This window comes from Ascidia mentula, chromosome 8 (assembly GCF_947561715.1).
Source record: "Ascidia mentula chromosome 8, kaAscMent1.1, whole genome shotgun sequence".
Classification (NCBI taxonomy): domain Eukaryota; kingdom Metazoa; phylum Chordata; class Ascidiacea; order Phlebobranchia; family Ascidiidae; genus Ascidia; species Ascidia mentula.
Genome location: NC_138573.1, coordinates 6,972,884 through 6,989,540, shown reverse-complemented (window position 1 = coordinate 6,989,540; position 16,657 = coordinate 6,972,884). Strand labels below are relative to the sequence as shown.

At 42.5% G+C, this 16,657-nt stretch overlaps 2 protein-coding genes across 2 annotated transcripts in view; both read left to right on the top strand.

The window, feature by feature from the left end:
* Positions 1-8,011, top strand: part of LOC145910192 (uncharacterized) — a 29,426-nt gene extending 21,415 nt beyond the window's left edge. The window contains exons 35-38 of the mRNA XM_082997226.1: positions 69-235; positions 858-936; positions 4,593-4,729; positions 7,174-8,011. Of these exons, the coding sequence (XP_082853352.1) occupies positions 69-235; positions 858-936; positions 4,593-4,729; positions 7,174-7,528 (738 nt within the window). The 3' untranslated portion in view covers positions 7,529-8,011. The remainder of the gene's footprint in view (positions 1-68; positions 236-857; positions 937-4,592; positions 4,730-7,173) is intronic.
* A 3,411-nt stretch (positions 8,012-11,422) lies between these two features.
* Positions 11,423-16,070, top strand: LOC145911354 (cytochrome P450 7A1-like). The gene is made up of 7 exons (XM_082998672.1): positions 11,423-11,563; positions 11,887-12,027; positions 12,128-12,512; positions 12,794-13,088; positions 13,886-14,158; positions 14,581-14,759; positions 15,106-16,070. Exons 1-7 carry the CDS (start codon positions 11,481-11,483, stop codon positions 15,544-15,546), a joined length of 1,797 nt encoding a protein of 598 aa, XP_082854798.1. The 5' UTR covers positions 11,423-11,480; the 3' UTR covers positions 15,547-16,070.
* Positions 16,071-16,657: the final 587 nt, after the last annotated feature.

Genomic DNA, 16,657 nt, shown 5'->3' with positions numbered 1-16,657 from the left:
TATTTTCTACCCAAAAAGCTGTTTTTGTACAAAATGTGTCACCATGACAACTTCATTCACTCTCGCAGCAAGCAAACACACGTGACGCAATCGTGTCTTACCACGAACACGAATCACTTCTCGACCACCAGGTGGAGGAGGAGCTGAGTGAGGCCGAGAGACGTCTGGCTTGGGACGAGTACGACCGGGAGCGACGGAAGATCGACGTTTCTCAAAGTCCTCTCCTAAAACTCAAGTACTTGTTCCTGATTTATTGTAAAATCCTTCTGTCCACGTTTAAAGAATGTTACGCTCGCGGAACCCTCTGGGAAATGCAAACTGTCCTGCCTCCTAGACAATAGTTACATGTTACATGGACAAGTGGTTGAATAGTGCCGAACTCTCGGGTTTCGCCCGGGCGCTGGAAATTTCCATTGTAACTTTTTGCCACAAATCCATTGTCAATAGACCCCTGCGCTTGCGTTTTTCCTTTTCTAAATGAAAATTACAAATTTCTGGTTTCTTTTCAAGATCAAGGTTAAATGAAATTGCGAAATATGATAGAATCAAAACTAAAATAACTGAAAACTAAAAAAACGACGGGTTTGCACTTTCAAAACAAACTGCAGCGAGAACATTTTAAGTCCTGAAAGTAATTATCTCGGCGAAATTTTAATGCAGACTTACCGTCATTTGCTGATTGTTGTAAATGTCAAAACCGCATAAAATGCCGTAAGGATAGTTTTTGAAAATGGAGCCAATAACGCTTGTTTATGCAATGTTTTTCAACCTAATATGTCTCATCAGTACAGCTGTGTTGTGACTTTCAACGATCTTGCAGGCTAGACCTTATTTATTATTCGCTTTTTGTCTAATAGGACGGCGGACTTGCAGAATCTTCTCCATTTGGCCGAAGCCGAACTGAAGCGAACCACGGAGACCTTATCCAAAATCAAGGTAAAACGCTTGTTTTTGACTTCCAATAAAGGACATACCCCTCTGCAATGAAATGACCACATTCCTTTGCTGCAACCGTCGCTTAGGCGTGCAATTCAAACAAAGGATACGTCATCTCGTTTCCTGCGTAACTTGACTGCAAGATTAAAGCCTGATGTCGAACCGGCCGCTATAATAAAAACTGGAGGCAGTAGTCCCAACCTTGCGTGAGGGGATGAGTCATCGTCAGATTGAAATCACATGTGACTGCATTCGATTGTAAGCGGTCCCAGTAAACAAGTTCGATCGTGTTTTTGAGACGTGAAGTATTTGATGTATGGTTGCAGAACGTGACGGTCGTGACAATAAACACTCCATTATTGGAAAGCAGACTCCATAAAAATTGACCCACTTTAAATTAATATTCCTGTGTATATTTTTGCTTGTCTAATGGCTTCGTTTAAATAATCCCTGTTTTTTAAGTACAATCTTGACTTCACCCTGAGCAATTGCGCCGTGTACATTTCCAAGAGAAAAGTTATTTTTTTTACACTCCACCGCTGCTCTACGGTAAAAAGATCGGTAGAAAGTGTTTCAGACCGACGGCATGCCGATTACTTGACCTGGGCTCCACCAGTCTTCATTTTGAACGACGAAAACACATTTTGGACCTCTGCGGCGCCCTAACAGACATATAAGATCGCAACCTAATACCGCAAAATGCTTTTTGCGTGCAATCATTTTGTTGCAAGCTTCACCGAAATGAAAACATGCCGCAAACCTTCGACCTTTTTCAATAACAGCAATCCATAACTGTTGTTGAGAGGATCTGCTTTACTCAAATTTGCGCCCATACAAATTTGTAGGTTATGGAAGAAATAGCAAGTTTTGTCGTTACAATCACCAAGTTGTCATCCCAACAACACGTAAACGCCATCCCGCAAGGTGAAGTTATCGATCAGGAAAATTAAGCAAACATTTCATCGATCTTTGCCATATTAAATATTGGGTAAAGCCATTAAATAAGCAGGCATTGGAATTTACGGAATATTCGGGGGCGAATTAATTTTGATGATTCAACTCAAACAGGGCGGTCTTTTTACGTCTGTCAAAATTTCCACCACGCTTACCTGGAAGAGCGTATTTCTGGAATGCAAATACCATGGAGAAATTCCCACGCAAATTTCGTAATACTAACTTCCATTACAATTTCCATCTCCCCAGTCATTAAGCTTTAACTGTCAACAATAGGGTCGGTACCATAACCAGCGATTCGGAAAACAGAGACTTACATTTTACACCCACGGTATTCCAATCTGCTGCCTCGCCCTTTTATGGCCTGTATGCGTTTGAATAGCAGAGATGAGCCTTAACCCCCTTCCAAATCTTCTACCTTTTTGCCGCTAAGTAATTTTTACCGTTTTTTGGGGTTACACCGGGTGTTTCAACTGAACAATACGTGATGTATTCATTTGGTGCATTTTAAAGCGCATTTTATGAACAATCCAAATGGAAGTGCAACCCTACTTTTCACAACAACCAAGTTTCTTATTTTGAATGCAAACAATATGCCCTGTGAAAAGTTGTCCATCTGCGTTGCACATCCCTGCAGCTTGTAAGGGGCATCCCCCTTGCGGAAAGGCTGTGCAAAAAGCATGGCACGATAGAGTGGGAATCAAAGACGCTTAAAACGCACTTTTATATTTATAAACACCAAAGCGACCAAAATATCATGTAGCAGACCGCCACAATTCGGGAGGTTACGGTTTTAATCAGTTTCTCCCTACGCAGACGCCTGAAAACGTCGTGGCGTGGCCGCCAAACGGTAAATGAAATTCCTGCGTCATTACGACAAAGCTCACGTGCGGTCTTGCTTCATTGAATGAGCCTTCGAGCGTGAGGAGTTCTTCCTCCCGCTACCTGACACCCCAGGTGTGGAGTTGGCTGCAGATCGGTCGCAAGCAGAGATCCGTTGTGTAAGCGTTCGGTTGGGTGGAATGGGTAAACATACCCTGGAGCCTGGTTGCTGCACAGTTTCCTGGGGTTAAGTAATTAGGCCAACGTGGGAGCTGCATACAGTGCACTTGCGACCTATCAAGTCTACTTGGTATGGAGCTCTTGCGATGAACGCATTGACCGAGTTTGCATTACGTTAAACACGATTGACCATTTCGTTTCCCAGAGAACATCGTGTTATGTGAGGATATTTATATAGTGGGAAATTATTTCCACTGCGATTTGTCTGCTGCGAATAATCTGTTGCACCGACAAAATCGTAGAGGAAGCCCTGTGTTAATAATATTGGCGTTCACGTTTGATTCATCTAATCCATTCTTGCCTAAGCATTACAAATGTACATTTCATTGAAATACATGTGCGGTGAAAGTATGCAAAGCAATTAATCAATAACAATAATTTCCTAACAAAAGTTGGCCGCAAATGTGCAACGGTAAAAGGAATAAAATTTAAAAAAGACGACGATGGTTTAAAGAACGCCATAAACTTGAAACCACCCGTAACCCCGTTATCTTTAAGGGCTGCTTGAAAGTGAATACGCTACGCCAGACGTACTGTTGTACCCTCAACAGGAACTCTTGCCCATATCCGATTTTTGCTGTTTGACCGCATGTGAATGGACCTCGCCCTGCACTTTTTGTCGGTACAAGTCATGCCCGATTGAGTGTGTTTGTTTTCGTCGGCACGTGTGTCGCAAAAACCCGTTGGATGTCGCGATGTTTGGGTTCAAATCCCCGTGGGAACTTTAGAAAAGGCGGGTTGGTCTTGAGCCGAATTCCTTACCTGATCAAACTTTTGTGAGAATTTTGTTTCATCAGGGGATGGTTTAGGATGATTCCAATCGTCCTTGTTGTGACGTAAAAGCAATGCGCCGAACCCAGCAGTATAGCAGGTACTGGCATGAGTCCAAACAGCAGTCCACCTATATTCCGCAACCGAACCCAATTTTCTGCTTGAAAAATTATCCTCGTTGGGGGTCACTGCGCAAGTACTTCGTAACACTCCGTCGGTGAGTTTGCTTCTGAACATGTCCATATCTCACCTCTGCATAGCCGTGACCAAGAATGTTTCTGCGCAAATTATTTTGCGTGCAATATTCGGTGTTTGTGGTGGGGCGTAACTTGCCAGCACAATATTTCAACACACCATATAACGTTTCAGCGGAGTTGGGCAATCTATCTCGCTTCATGAGTTGAAGCGGAAACACACCGACTGTTGCATAACTGGTTGCAAGGTTATGCGAGAACCCCACAGTGATTTATGTTACGGCGGTTTGGATGGCCAGTTCCGGGCACGAAGTCGCTGCCATTTTGTTTTTTTTTCCCGCCGAGGTCGCAAACATGCCCTTGGGTCGTGCGTGCCGCGTCTGGAACGCAAATCTTGGCTCGGAGCCTTCTATGTTTCGCGGTTTTAAACATGAAACCATCTTTGAGTACGCGGGTTAGTTTTCACTAAAGGAAATCCCTGGTGGGGATTACGCCAAGCGGTTCTTGTTGTTGTAAGATCGATTGGAGCGTTGACAGCAGGTCGACGGCCAAGTCGAGCTATCTTGATTAGGTGCTGCCTCGTTTAGGCTACAAGTACCTAAAAAGCAACGATTCTGCACCGTCAACTTCTTCAAAATATTAACAAACATATTCAAAGTTTTATCGTTTTAACAGGATGAGGAACTACATGTGATCATGCTGAGACTGAAGGCGTGTGATCCGGAGATGGGGACGGAGCGACTGCAAGCGTCCGCCGTCAGCATTCAAGCAAAGGAAATTTTACTCAAGGAGCAAATGCAACGGACCCAAAGGTTGGCGCGTGCTTTTGCGATATTGTATTTTTTGCCGCAATGCAAACTTGCACATGAATGGGAAATAAAAGTAATGATTATAAGACCAAATGTAAAGATTGGATTTAATATAATAGTCGCAATTTTGCGTCATTTTACCGAAAATTACGTGATTGAAGTTGTGTTTCGTGTGGTTCTATATATGCAAGAACCTGTCGCATTTCCATCTGCCCATGCATACAGTTTTTGTAAGTAGCATGAAACCGCCCAGCAATCCCGTCCACGCTGACGCACCAAAAGGGTTGCAGTCAAATCAAATCATCTTCATTTCTGCGCAAAAGTCCACAACATAAATGAACTGTACATTATAAATTGTAAAAGTTAGAATGGCGTGAACACCGATAAAACCTTACAGGTTTTGGTATCAGATCCCATACGTCTGACCCTGACAAATACAGTGTGCACTGCTGTGGTCCAACGCATCATGAAAGGAGGTGTGCTTACAAGCATATTCCACATTTTAAGTAATAAGAAACAAAAATTGCTTGATCTCCTTTCCACGCCACCGCCCATTTCCCTTTCCCGTGTTTATAAGGTTCGAGGAGTCCCGAGCATTCCTAACGGGTCACAGTGTTACGGCATCCCGCAAACCCACACAAGCCTCAGTTGACTAAAAACATATGCTATAGGAACACCATAACCTCCGCGGTGACCCCGCATCTGAATGTCGGGTACGTGGTGCGGTTGCACGTTCGGTCTCGCATCAACGAGGTCATATTCGCACGCCATTCGCATGCCACTGGCACCTACTATAATAAGAACTTAACTTACAAACTGGTTATTCTTCAGGACCGCTTTGTGATGTTTCAGTGCGCTAAATCACAGCGTATCTGTTTTGCGTAGACGACCTAATGCGCTTTGCATACTGGCCCTGTTGTTGTGGCTGTTTGAGCAACAACCGAAACGAACGGTGGAACCGAGCTACGGGTTTTGCTTTAAAAGAGTGATGTCACTTTTTGCATTAGATTTAGACTGTAATCAAGCTTTTCCACTGAGGACTTTGTCCATCTTCATCACATTTGCACTAAATATCCCACAGTATTGAATATGACAACATACCTAATATAATTTAGTGTTTACTTGGGACAAACTGAATTGGGTCGCTTTTTTCTCAATTTATCCAGAAGAATGAAGGGATGGGATGGCAACATTTTTTTAAACACGGTGCCAGTTCTCCTATTTACCCCCAACAGTTCCCTGCTGTTGTGCAACGGTGTAAAATTTCGCGAGCAAATATTTGAACAGTGCACTTGGCGTTGGTCGGGTTTAATGAGAGAATAATTGTCAAATTATCGACTGTCATTATTCGCTCCGCCGGCTGTGAAGAGTTTGGGCCGGGTGAATCATTTTCACATAAGATTGTGCCAGATAAAGATAAGTTACAACTTCCGCCTGCGACAGATTTTTTGGGGAGTCGATATTGTCTTAACATTTCGCTCAAAGAGATGAGGTGGGGAGAAATGTAACTTGTATTTTCTCCATCAGGCCCACGTGCTGCAACTATATGAATCACAGTGTGCTTTACATTAGAGCATAACTAATAAATCCCTGTTATTTCGTACAAAGTTACGTGTACTCAATGGATCGTACCTCCGCAAAGTGGAGATATTGTTCCTGGCTAGGTTACCAGGTTGCTCAGTGCAATTGACCTTATGAGTGGAAGAAGTGTACGCAGCACAAAGAATAAAAAGTTAATCTAAAAAAAATACTCCACCTGTTCACCCCATACGTTGTTTTAAGTGGAATAAATTGTACGTCCCGCTGATACATTGCAGTGTTTGAACTTTGGCCGGCGGCTAAGGAAAGGTTGCCGATCCTTGTCACAGTGGGAAAATGAACCTAGGGTAGCGAAATAATTAAAAAAAAGGTTTTTGGCAAAGAGCAAATTATTTTTACCTTTCCAATGAGGGCAATTTTTGAATGTCTGACTTGACAACGAAACAGTCCCTAAAAGTATAAACCAGTACCAAACTATTTACCGTTCGTTTACGTTGTTGAACCGGAACGGAAGCAACAGTTTCACTTACAAAAAAGTAGATTGGTTTGTACGATATTCTAATCCGACCTCCCCGATAAACCCACTGCGTGACATCCAATCTAAGTGCTCCCTCACTTGTTACGTCGGCCGCTTTGAATCCGGCAGCCTTATCTAAACGGTCTTAAATAGGAACGATGACCCGTAGCGCTTTAACTTGACTTCATAAATACTGACAGCTAGTAGTACTCAATGAGTTATGGTTTTTTTTTGGTTAACTCATGTTTGTGTTACAGTAGTTGTCATTGCTGAGTAAAACCTGAAATCTTGGTACAAGAAGCGTTGGATTTTCACGACACCGCAATCATTGCTAAAAAAATCACCTACGACGGGTCGTGTTTCCCAATTTAAACAAATTGTGTCGTTGCAGATTCATTCTCACCAAGATCGACCAGCTGAAGCATGTCCTTACTCTAAACCGACCCACTGTTCATCCGAATTTGAACCCCGAGCACACGAACCCTAATCACCCAACAACGGCCCCGAATACATCGACACAAGCTCCAGGCTCCAACTACAACTACAGACCAAGATATATGAACGCTCAGAACGGTTTTGGTTACAAATCGTACATGCCGCAGTACGGTGCTCAATACACTAACCCAACCACGGGCCAACGTACTCCGCACAGCAGTTATTACACGTTCCGACCGCGTGCCCCTCCCACCGACCAACCAAGGCCAACTTGGTCCAACCACAAAGAACAGCGACCGCCTTATTTTTGATTAAAACGTTCAGTGATGTATGTTTCCATCGGTATTCATGCAGACGTTTATTTTGCGTCCAACGATCTGCCCCCAAGCCGAGGCGCCTTGGACGTGATCGCGGATATGATCTGACGGCGCAAGTCTGATGTATGTATTTTCGTCACCAGTGTCTTACCTGCCACCAATTAAGTGTACGTTGCTGTCTGTTGATCCGGTGCAATACAACGCTGCTGTTAACACAGTCTTAATTCGACCGACATTTATTTAGCAATAAGGGAAACTGTGTTGTCTGTACGCACTATGTTATAATAACATAAGTTTAAAATTGTTGAATGGCATTCTTATTGACCTTTTGGGAAGACCTTCAATGTTCTTGTACGCTTTCCTTTCAGATTTGTTCGTTTGCTTTTTTCCGGGTATAATTGACACTTTTACTCCCGCAACATATTTTGCCTTTTAGAAGTCGAATATTCATTGAAGCGCTGCCGCTCTGACGTTAATCGCCAATTTGAAAAGAGAAATGCACAAACTTGCGTCTTAACATTGAATCAGCTATCTAAGAAACTTTCGTTTGAGGCTAAAATCTGTCAGTCTTGTTAAATTGGACAAATATATTTCGCTTTGTTGAAAGCATCATCAGTCTCAAAAAAAGCAAAGCAAGTATTAGGTTAAAATAAAATAAAAAGGCTCTCCACTACCTCAAATCAATTCACAAGCATCTTAACATTTAATCAGCTATGGCGCGGATATTAATTTTTTTAAAACGGAGAGTTTGCAATAAAAATCCGCAGCGCATTATTTACTTCCACTGGCCGTTGAAAATGTGTAAACAGTAGTAAACAGTATCGCAAACATAACGGGATTAAAGTATTTCTACTCATGTCGAAGAAAGAGAAATTTCTCTACTAAGGTTTTTCTAACTAATCCATGCTTTATACGACAGTTTAATGGATAACCCAATTTCCCTGAACAGGCTGTTTTAGTTATAGCACCGATCGTTCGGTCATTTGGCAACACAGCCGGACGTTTCTGGTTTATCGGGGAAAAGTGACATTGATTCAGGCACAACTGCAATGCATGACCCAGGCCTATGTTGGTGCGGGTAGCCATACACGCTAACTGATTTTATTATAAAAATAGTGTATTTTTAACGTTAATTCGGCACTTATTATCCGTTCGAATAGAGAAAGTCCCATAAGTTTCAAAGTCATTTCTTAGAAATCCCAAAGTTTTTGTATCGAAAGTAACGTTTGGGATAAAAATTAAAAGAGACTCAAAGATAAAAAGACTCATTTATTGCACACGAAAGACAGAAAAAATCTGCCTAGGTTAAGGTAAATATCATATCTATTAATATCGTCAAAAAATTCCAAAAAATATAAAATATTATCGCCTGTTTGCATGGTTTTCAATACACTGAACTTATAAATATTCGCATATCACCTTTGATAGTTTTTTCTTGAATTCAGTCATTCTAGTGAAGATTTTTATTGGTCAAGATTTATTTGCAGCCTACATCTTTGTTACCTAGGGGCGTGTCAAAACTCTTCAAGCATTGAACAAAACCAAGAAAAATTAAAATCCTCCCCGGTCACCTTCGAATTCCCGAACTTGGCAAGACACGAATTCGAATTGTTCGCAGAATGCTTTGCCCCGAGGCCCTTGCAATGTTCTACTTAAAAACGAGTAGAGCACAACAGCATGCAGGTGTTAGGATAACACCCAAATTATACATTGGAAGGTAATTCGCGCAACGTTATTTGACGCCGTACATCGACAAGTGCTACCCGCAGTTGCACGTGTTTGCCTGGAGAAGAAGGTTTTTGCAAAAATTGGTGCATCTCGACGTGTTCTTAACTCACACATCAAACACGCTGGGCGAAATGGCTGGTGCGATATACGACTGATGTCAAACTGACATGTCTTGTTCGAATGTCAAGGTCAGCACTTTATTTGCATCCCTGAAAAACGTGCACGAAATCAAAACTATATTTTTATCGCGACCTTTGACCTTACGCCTCTTGGAACAGCCATCAATCATTGCTTGATGTTAAACAGAGTTTGCGTGTCCGCAGTCGCTTGGTTCTGTCGATTTTTTCATGTGATAAAAATGGCTGCAAAATCTGTTAAGCGTTTGCATTGCAAATAATGGCATATATGCAAAAACGCCTTAATTTGTACGACGGTACATGTATACGGTGGCTTGAAAGTATAGTTTTTCACTACACTTACTACATGCAGTCAACATTTAACAACACAAATAAATATAAAAGTCGAAAAAAAATTAATATAGGATAGGGACTTACGTGTTTTTTTGTATAGTGGGTTTAAAAATGCTATGTTTGCAATCTTTCAGCGATATAATCTTAATGCATCAATTCGTAAGGGATAAGGGTACATGATTAAATTTCACTATCACCAAATATTTGACGCAAATACCATAACGATATGGAGTGCGTTGAGACCTTGCGTGCAAAGGCCAAGAAGGTATTGTGCCAGCGTGAGTGATGGATGTAGACGTTTTTCTCTGTAATATGAATCACGCTAAAAGCCGGTACGGGTTACAACACGGGCGAAAAATTTACCCACCGATGTTTTTATCGTCTCATCTGCCCCTTTTCCCAGACTAAAAAAAATTACGCGCCTTTTTTTGCTTTCCGTTGTCTGTGCTTATTCAATACGATCTACCTGCGTATAACCATGCTCTCTGATGTGCAGCAGCGCCCAAAAAATGACCACATTTACGCACTTTATCATGACCAAGGCGCTCGTATTTTACGGGTTCGAGTTTAAACACCATTTGAAGCAAGTTTTTGTATCGAATTCCATCTTTACCGAAAAAACAGTTTAGATCCAATCATGGTCATGAAAAAATGCACTTGATGTATGTGTAATGTATTTTTGCGGGAACATTTTGTACAAAACCCTCCCTTTTTTACCATTTTTTATTGTTTTTTCGCAACATTAGTCATCGCCGTATGTTTTTTCTTCAATTTTATATGGTTATAATTTTGTGAGATCACTATACTTTAAGTAGAAGCCATTGTTTATGACCACTCACCTCCTGAGATTTGGTTGAACACGCCAAGTAGCGCTTTAGCATTTAGAAAGTGCCGGAGATCGCTCTCCAGTATTTACAGAGATCGATAGTCACTACGTACACGACTTTCAGAACTTCCGACCGATGTACAATATTTTATAATTTTTACACCACTGTGAAAAATAATACACGTCCTTTAAAAGAATGGACAAACCTGTTTTTGTGAAACTTTCTCCAACCGTTTTGATTGATATACGTGGTGCCATAGGCGCTTTGTCTTTCTTAGTGCAAATACGAAAATAGGATTTAGTTGTAAGATTCCTGCCAAATACTTGAAAATTTTGCCTACGCTTACGTTGGCACCTACGGGCACAGCCAAGCGGAAACACTCTCCGCTCTTTTTCTGCGTGAGCGTGCTTGCAAAGGTACGGACCTTTTTTATTTATGCGTCAATGCTCCAAATTCTTTCTCCCTTGTGCTTAGACGTTATAAAAACACGATTTGGAAAAAGTTAGCTCAGAAGGGCAAGGTGAGCCATCCTGACGCAGGTGTTTTGCGTGAACATCTTTCAGTGTTCTATTCAGAACCTCCATGGGACGTTCTAACACACGCTATGTGATTCAAGTCCGCCTTGGCGGAACTTATCTCTTGCCTAAGGTGTGGTGACAGGCAAGTTTACGAGGCCTCGTGGAGCTTTATTAGCAACAGTCACGTGGAGCGTAAACAATGTGCGTCAGCGCCGGCAATAAAAAATATTAGCCGAGGTATTAAAAATTTTGACTGGCGGACGCCGAAACAGGTTTGCGTTTTTCATGATCTTTCTGCTCGGATGCGAATACTTTAAACGCAAACCCTGAAACTTTTGCAGTGCCAGCAAAGCTATTTCATAGGTTATTGCAAGTATTGCATTGTTCAAAGGAAAAACGCGAAATGCTTTTGGAATACACCGTCCGGGCCATTCTCCTTCTGGTTAACTTTTTGGCTCTTCGATACCTGATAAAAAGAAGAAGAAGGTAAGTTGAAGTAACTAAATATTTCTATTTACCGGCTAAGGTATTACAATCTGCCTTTGAGGCATGTTTAAAAGGTCACCGCATGTTGGAGGCCGCATAATTTTGACCTCCACAAGATTTGCATGTAGGCTACGTTGTAAATTACTCCTAACATTTTGTACAAGCGTTTTGTATACATCCCGGTTATAAAATCGTTTAAAATTAAAAATCCCTGTTGTATGTTCCAGTTGATAAACAGCAGCTTGTTACATGCAGGTGTGATCAATTTTAAGCCAAATAATTTCTTCCGCACGTTATTTTTCAACACGATAATTACGCCACAGAAAGCAGGCCGAACCACCGTTGGTACGTCACCCCATCCCATTTGTGGGAGGAGCGTTGGATTTCGGCAAAGATCCTCTCGGGTACTTGACGCAGCTCAAAGAAAAGCACGGCGATGTCTACACGATAGAACTGGCCGGGTGGTAAGCGTCTCTTTCTTTGTGTTTTTACAGATAAACTTTCGAAAAAAAACCTAATCTCTTGTTCCCCAGCATATATTCACGTCAGTAAATATTTTCACAGGAACACGCACGTGTTCATGAATCCCCTGGACGTGCGGAATCTGGAAAGGGCCAGATTGCTCGATCATAAAGACATCATCGGGGACTTCGTAACCAACATGGTTGGCCCGAACCACTACATACACAACAACCCTCAACAGCACCAATGGGGCTTTGTCAGTCGCGTGGTAAAGCAATGGAAAAAGTGGCGCCACGGTGCCCCGAGTGTGACGGAGGCAGTTTATCCAACGGGGAAGAGTATCTCGAAGAGGATCGAACATGCCCTGGAGAGCAACCTCCGAGGAACCACACAGCTCACGGATCTTTGCCAGGTGGCGAGGAGTGCGGTTGTGATTGCACTGCAAAGGGTTTTGGAAGATGCCGGGGTTAGGAAAGGAGCTTCCACGGTATATTGAAGTTTTCGTGTTTTTGTATTTTTATTCGCCAATAATAGCATGCATAAAGTGGTAAAAATACTTTATAATGATTTGACGTGTAACAAACGTTCTCACTTGAAGAAGTGAAATAGTTTAGAGCATGATTTTTAAACCGACTTGTGTCATCAAATCGACCTTGGATAAAGTTCAACTGCTTCTTTCTTACAAGTTCTATAACAAAGACGATGTGTAATTTGGAACACGAAAACAGGTTTAATTTCACATTTAAAAGGTTTGTGTTTGAATTTCAGGTCGACCTTTACGACGCTTGCAAACGTATCATTTTCGACGTCACGTTTAACATGCTCTTCGGTTCGCTACCAGACCCACAGAAGCGGGCAGAAGAGACCGCACGCTTCTACGAGGTGTTTAAGGTCTACTTCAAAGGATCCCCGCTGTTGGTGGATCGCATTCCGATCCACTTCCTCCCGGAGACCAAAAGAGCGCTCTCGAAGATGCTCGAAATGATATCGGAGATCGATTGGTCGGAGAGAAGAGATGTGTCGCAGTTGATTACGGAAATTGTGAACGCAAACCCCAGAAAAAGTATGTTTGAAGAAAATCTCGCATGCAAAACTTAAATAAGTCGTTAGTTATCTGTAAGCACGTTCTGATATTGCAGACTTAACCTCTAGAGTAGAAGAGTTTAGAACTCGTTGAAACCACTGAAGCGTTGCTGCATATTTCGGAACAATTATAGTCGCTCCGGTGGTTGTGGTTCTGTGGTCACGTACCAAACGTCGGCGGTTGGCGCATTTCGGCGTCCTTAATTATGAACGCGCAGTGTTAGGGCCAGCGATGTTTATCCATACGTCTACTTTGCGTCTTTGTACATTTCTTCCAATTTATACGCTTGCAAGTCCGCGCAAAATGTCACCGTCGATCCCTCAGGGCAAACATCCGCCGCGGTCGCATTTTTAAAGAAATATTTTACTCCGCTAGCTTCACGGAAAAATTGCGACTGATGGATTGTTACCAGATAAGCCGCAGGATCGACCTTTAGCCAAATAAAGCTAAACAGTAGCTTTAGTTACTCGTCCAGTCTTCGCTAAATTTCCAATATCACTAAAGTGATCCGCCAAAGATATATTATTGCAGTATCATAGTTGGTCATTGCCATGCCAAGTATAACAGTACAGCGACAACGTTCAAACTTTAACGATAAACGAAAGTTTACATGAAAAACATGTTTACAAGCAATATGTAACTCCAAAAACGTGCAGTTTTAAAAAAATATGTATATAGGAATATACCCTGAACCCTTTGGAAAATTTGATTGACGGTTTCTGTAAAATAATCAGGATTTTATAAATAACGTGTTTTGTTTCTGAAACTGTTTCCAGACTTTCGTGACTCCAGCGCGCGACATCTGATGATCATCCTGTGGTCAGCGCAGGCCAACACAGCCCCGGCCCTTTTCTGGTCCCTTGCCCACCTGTTCGCCAACCCAGATGCGAAGCACGCGGCTTTACAAGAATACGAAGAATTTTTATCCAAGACCAAATCTCGCAGTTCCTCCTTCCTCACAAACGAGTCTGAATCGGCGGAAGCTTGGCCTGTAATGAACGACATCCTGTCTATGAAGAAAAAGGATATTGACAAGCTGGTTCTGATTGGTGAGTAGAAAAAAATTAACTGTTTGTATTTACTTTGAATAAAAATTGGTTAAAACATAAAAATTTTAATAATTTTGTCACCGATTACAGTTTGTTGTAACAATGAAAATGTTGCTTAGATAGCACAACTTTAATTATCGCACAAATTGGAATTTATAATTTCGATAAACTGCATTGTGAACCATAATTCCAAACAAGGTCTAATGAAATTTGCATCGTGTGTGTTGTTGTTCCGGCATTCAACTCTCATTTGCTTACATAACGCTCCACTTCGACCAGCAGAGCTAGTGTCGTATCAAAAGCCGTTTCCCTGTTTCCTCGGCTCAGTAAACATTCATCACCGCGGGTGGCAAATTTCGACTCTCGCTCTTCACGCATCCCTGCGTTGTATTGACTTTTGCTAACCAACCGATCGTGTGCAGACGGTTGCCTCAAAGAGACGATGCGCCTCACTGGGTCGAGCATGAGCATGCGGAAGGCGTCGGCGGACATGATCGTAAACACGCACTCGGGACGAAATTTCGCGATCCGCAAGGGCGACTACACCATGTTCTTCGCGCGGGTCACCCACATGGACGAGGAAATCTTCGACAATCCCACGGTAAGGTCGTGGGTTTTGAGTGGGATAAACAACCCATGTGGAATTTAATTTGGGATGCCGTGGTTTTAAAGGGTTTAGTTACCCAATTACGGGGTGAATCACCTTTCCGCTCTTCAGGGCCTTCTCCTGAGTCAGTTGATCAGTTTGAAATGAGCGAGAATGGCGTAAACACTGTGGGTGCATTGTTAGCTGTAGGTTTAACACCCAGATATACACGACTTTGGGCATTAAGAATTGAATTACTTACGGGCGAATGCTGATTGATTTACTCCGATGGTTTCTAATGTGAACTCGACCGAAGTCAGATTCCATCTCACAAAGACTGATATCTTGCTTCTCATTCCAGGAATATGACCACGAGCGTTTCCTCTTGCGAGAAAACGAGTCATCCGAGAGCAGCGCTTTCGACGGCAACAGCAGCAGCGGCCACAGCAGCTCGGGCGACAGCGATGCGAGGCATCACACGCGTGCAACGGTTCTCGGAACGCTGCGCAGCCGTTCACGCTTCTTCAAAGAGCGCAAACGCATCCCTTCCTCGCGGGCGATTATGACCTTCGGCTTTGGCACCACTCGCTGTCCCGGGCGCCACATCGCCCTGATCGAGATCAAGCTCGTGGCTTTGGCCCTTTTGAAGCACTTCGACGTGAGCTTGGTTGAACCTATGAAGAAACTGCCGGATTTTGACCTCACGCATCTGGGTTTCGGCGTAATGCCACCAACGTACGAAGTGCAGGTCAACATTTGCATGCGAGGCGACGACAACAACAATCGACTGTTCCCTCATTAGAGCGAAATGGCTTGGCCATGAGTCTCTATTCGTAGTAGCTTGTGAGGTTTGACCTGCAGTCTGCTTGATATTTATATGTTTTAACTTAATGATGGATAATGGTTGGTGTGCCTCACCTAAAATGGCAAAACAATATATCAGTTTTGTATTATTTTGTATGTTTGTTTTTAATATCTTTACGCCCTTTCATTCAAAGTTCAGCGATTTATAAAGGCACCTATCAACCCGCGCTTTCATCTTTTTTTCTTTTTCTAAAATGCTCCAAAATTAAGTTATTAAAGGCATCTAAATGTGCAGCGGACCTTAATATATTTCATGGTCTCTTGTTGTTTCCAAATCATCATTGCACTTTTATCCAGCTGTGATGGCATTCACTGCGTCTTCTGTGTTCCGCGTTTCGTTTCCATATTTACAAAATATTCCTATTTTTGTCGACATCGAAAATTGTTTTTGATTTTATATACTTACCTTTATAATGTTTGTGTTCAACGAACGTGGTGGGATTTTGTTTTCACGTATTTTTGCACACGAAATAAAAGTAAAAAAGCAATGCTGTAACGATCTGTGTAGTAAGTGGCGCTTAATTAGGTTAAGCGTAGAGTTCCTTATTGAAGCTCAAGAGTTTATGTTACTTGACCCTTTAAGGCCTGATCCTTGGGACTGAAATTTGGCAATCTCCTTACTTACTGGTTTTGAAATCATTCAATCTTCTAGTTAATCATAAGGTTCACAGGCTTCGCAGCCAAGGCTTTGCAAGCAAGCTGGATCAGCCACTTTTCCCGACAAGTCGGAGCGAGATCTGAAAAATCAAGCTCCCGGTGAGGTTTGAACTCACGACCCTGGGCTAACCAGGCCCAACGCTCTACCAACTGAGCTACAGGAGCTCAGTGGCTTCACGGGGTATATTGTGGCCAAGGTACACTGGTGCGCAAGCGCACAACTTGTCAGGCGGCCTTCACATGCGTCCACCATCGTAATCAAAAAACGCAGAAGTAATACCATGCTTACGCATAGCAAGGCGGGATCGCCCCACTGCGCAGGCCCTTTATAGGCATGGCATTACTTCTGCGACATCTTCTAGTTAATATTTACAATTTTATTCTTATCAAGT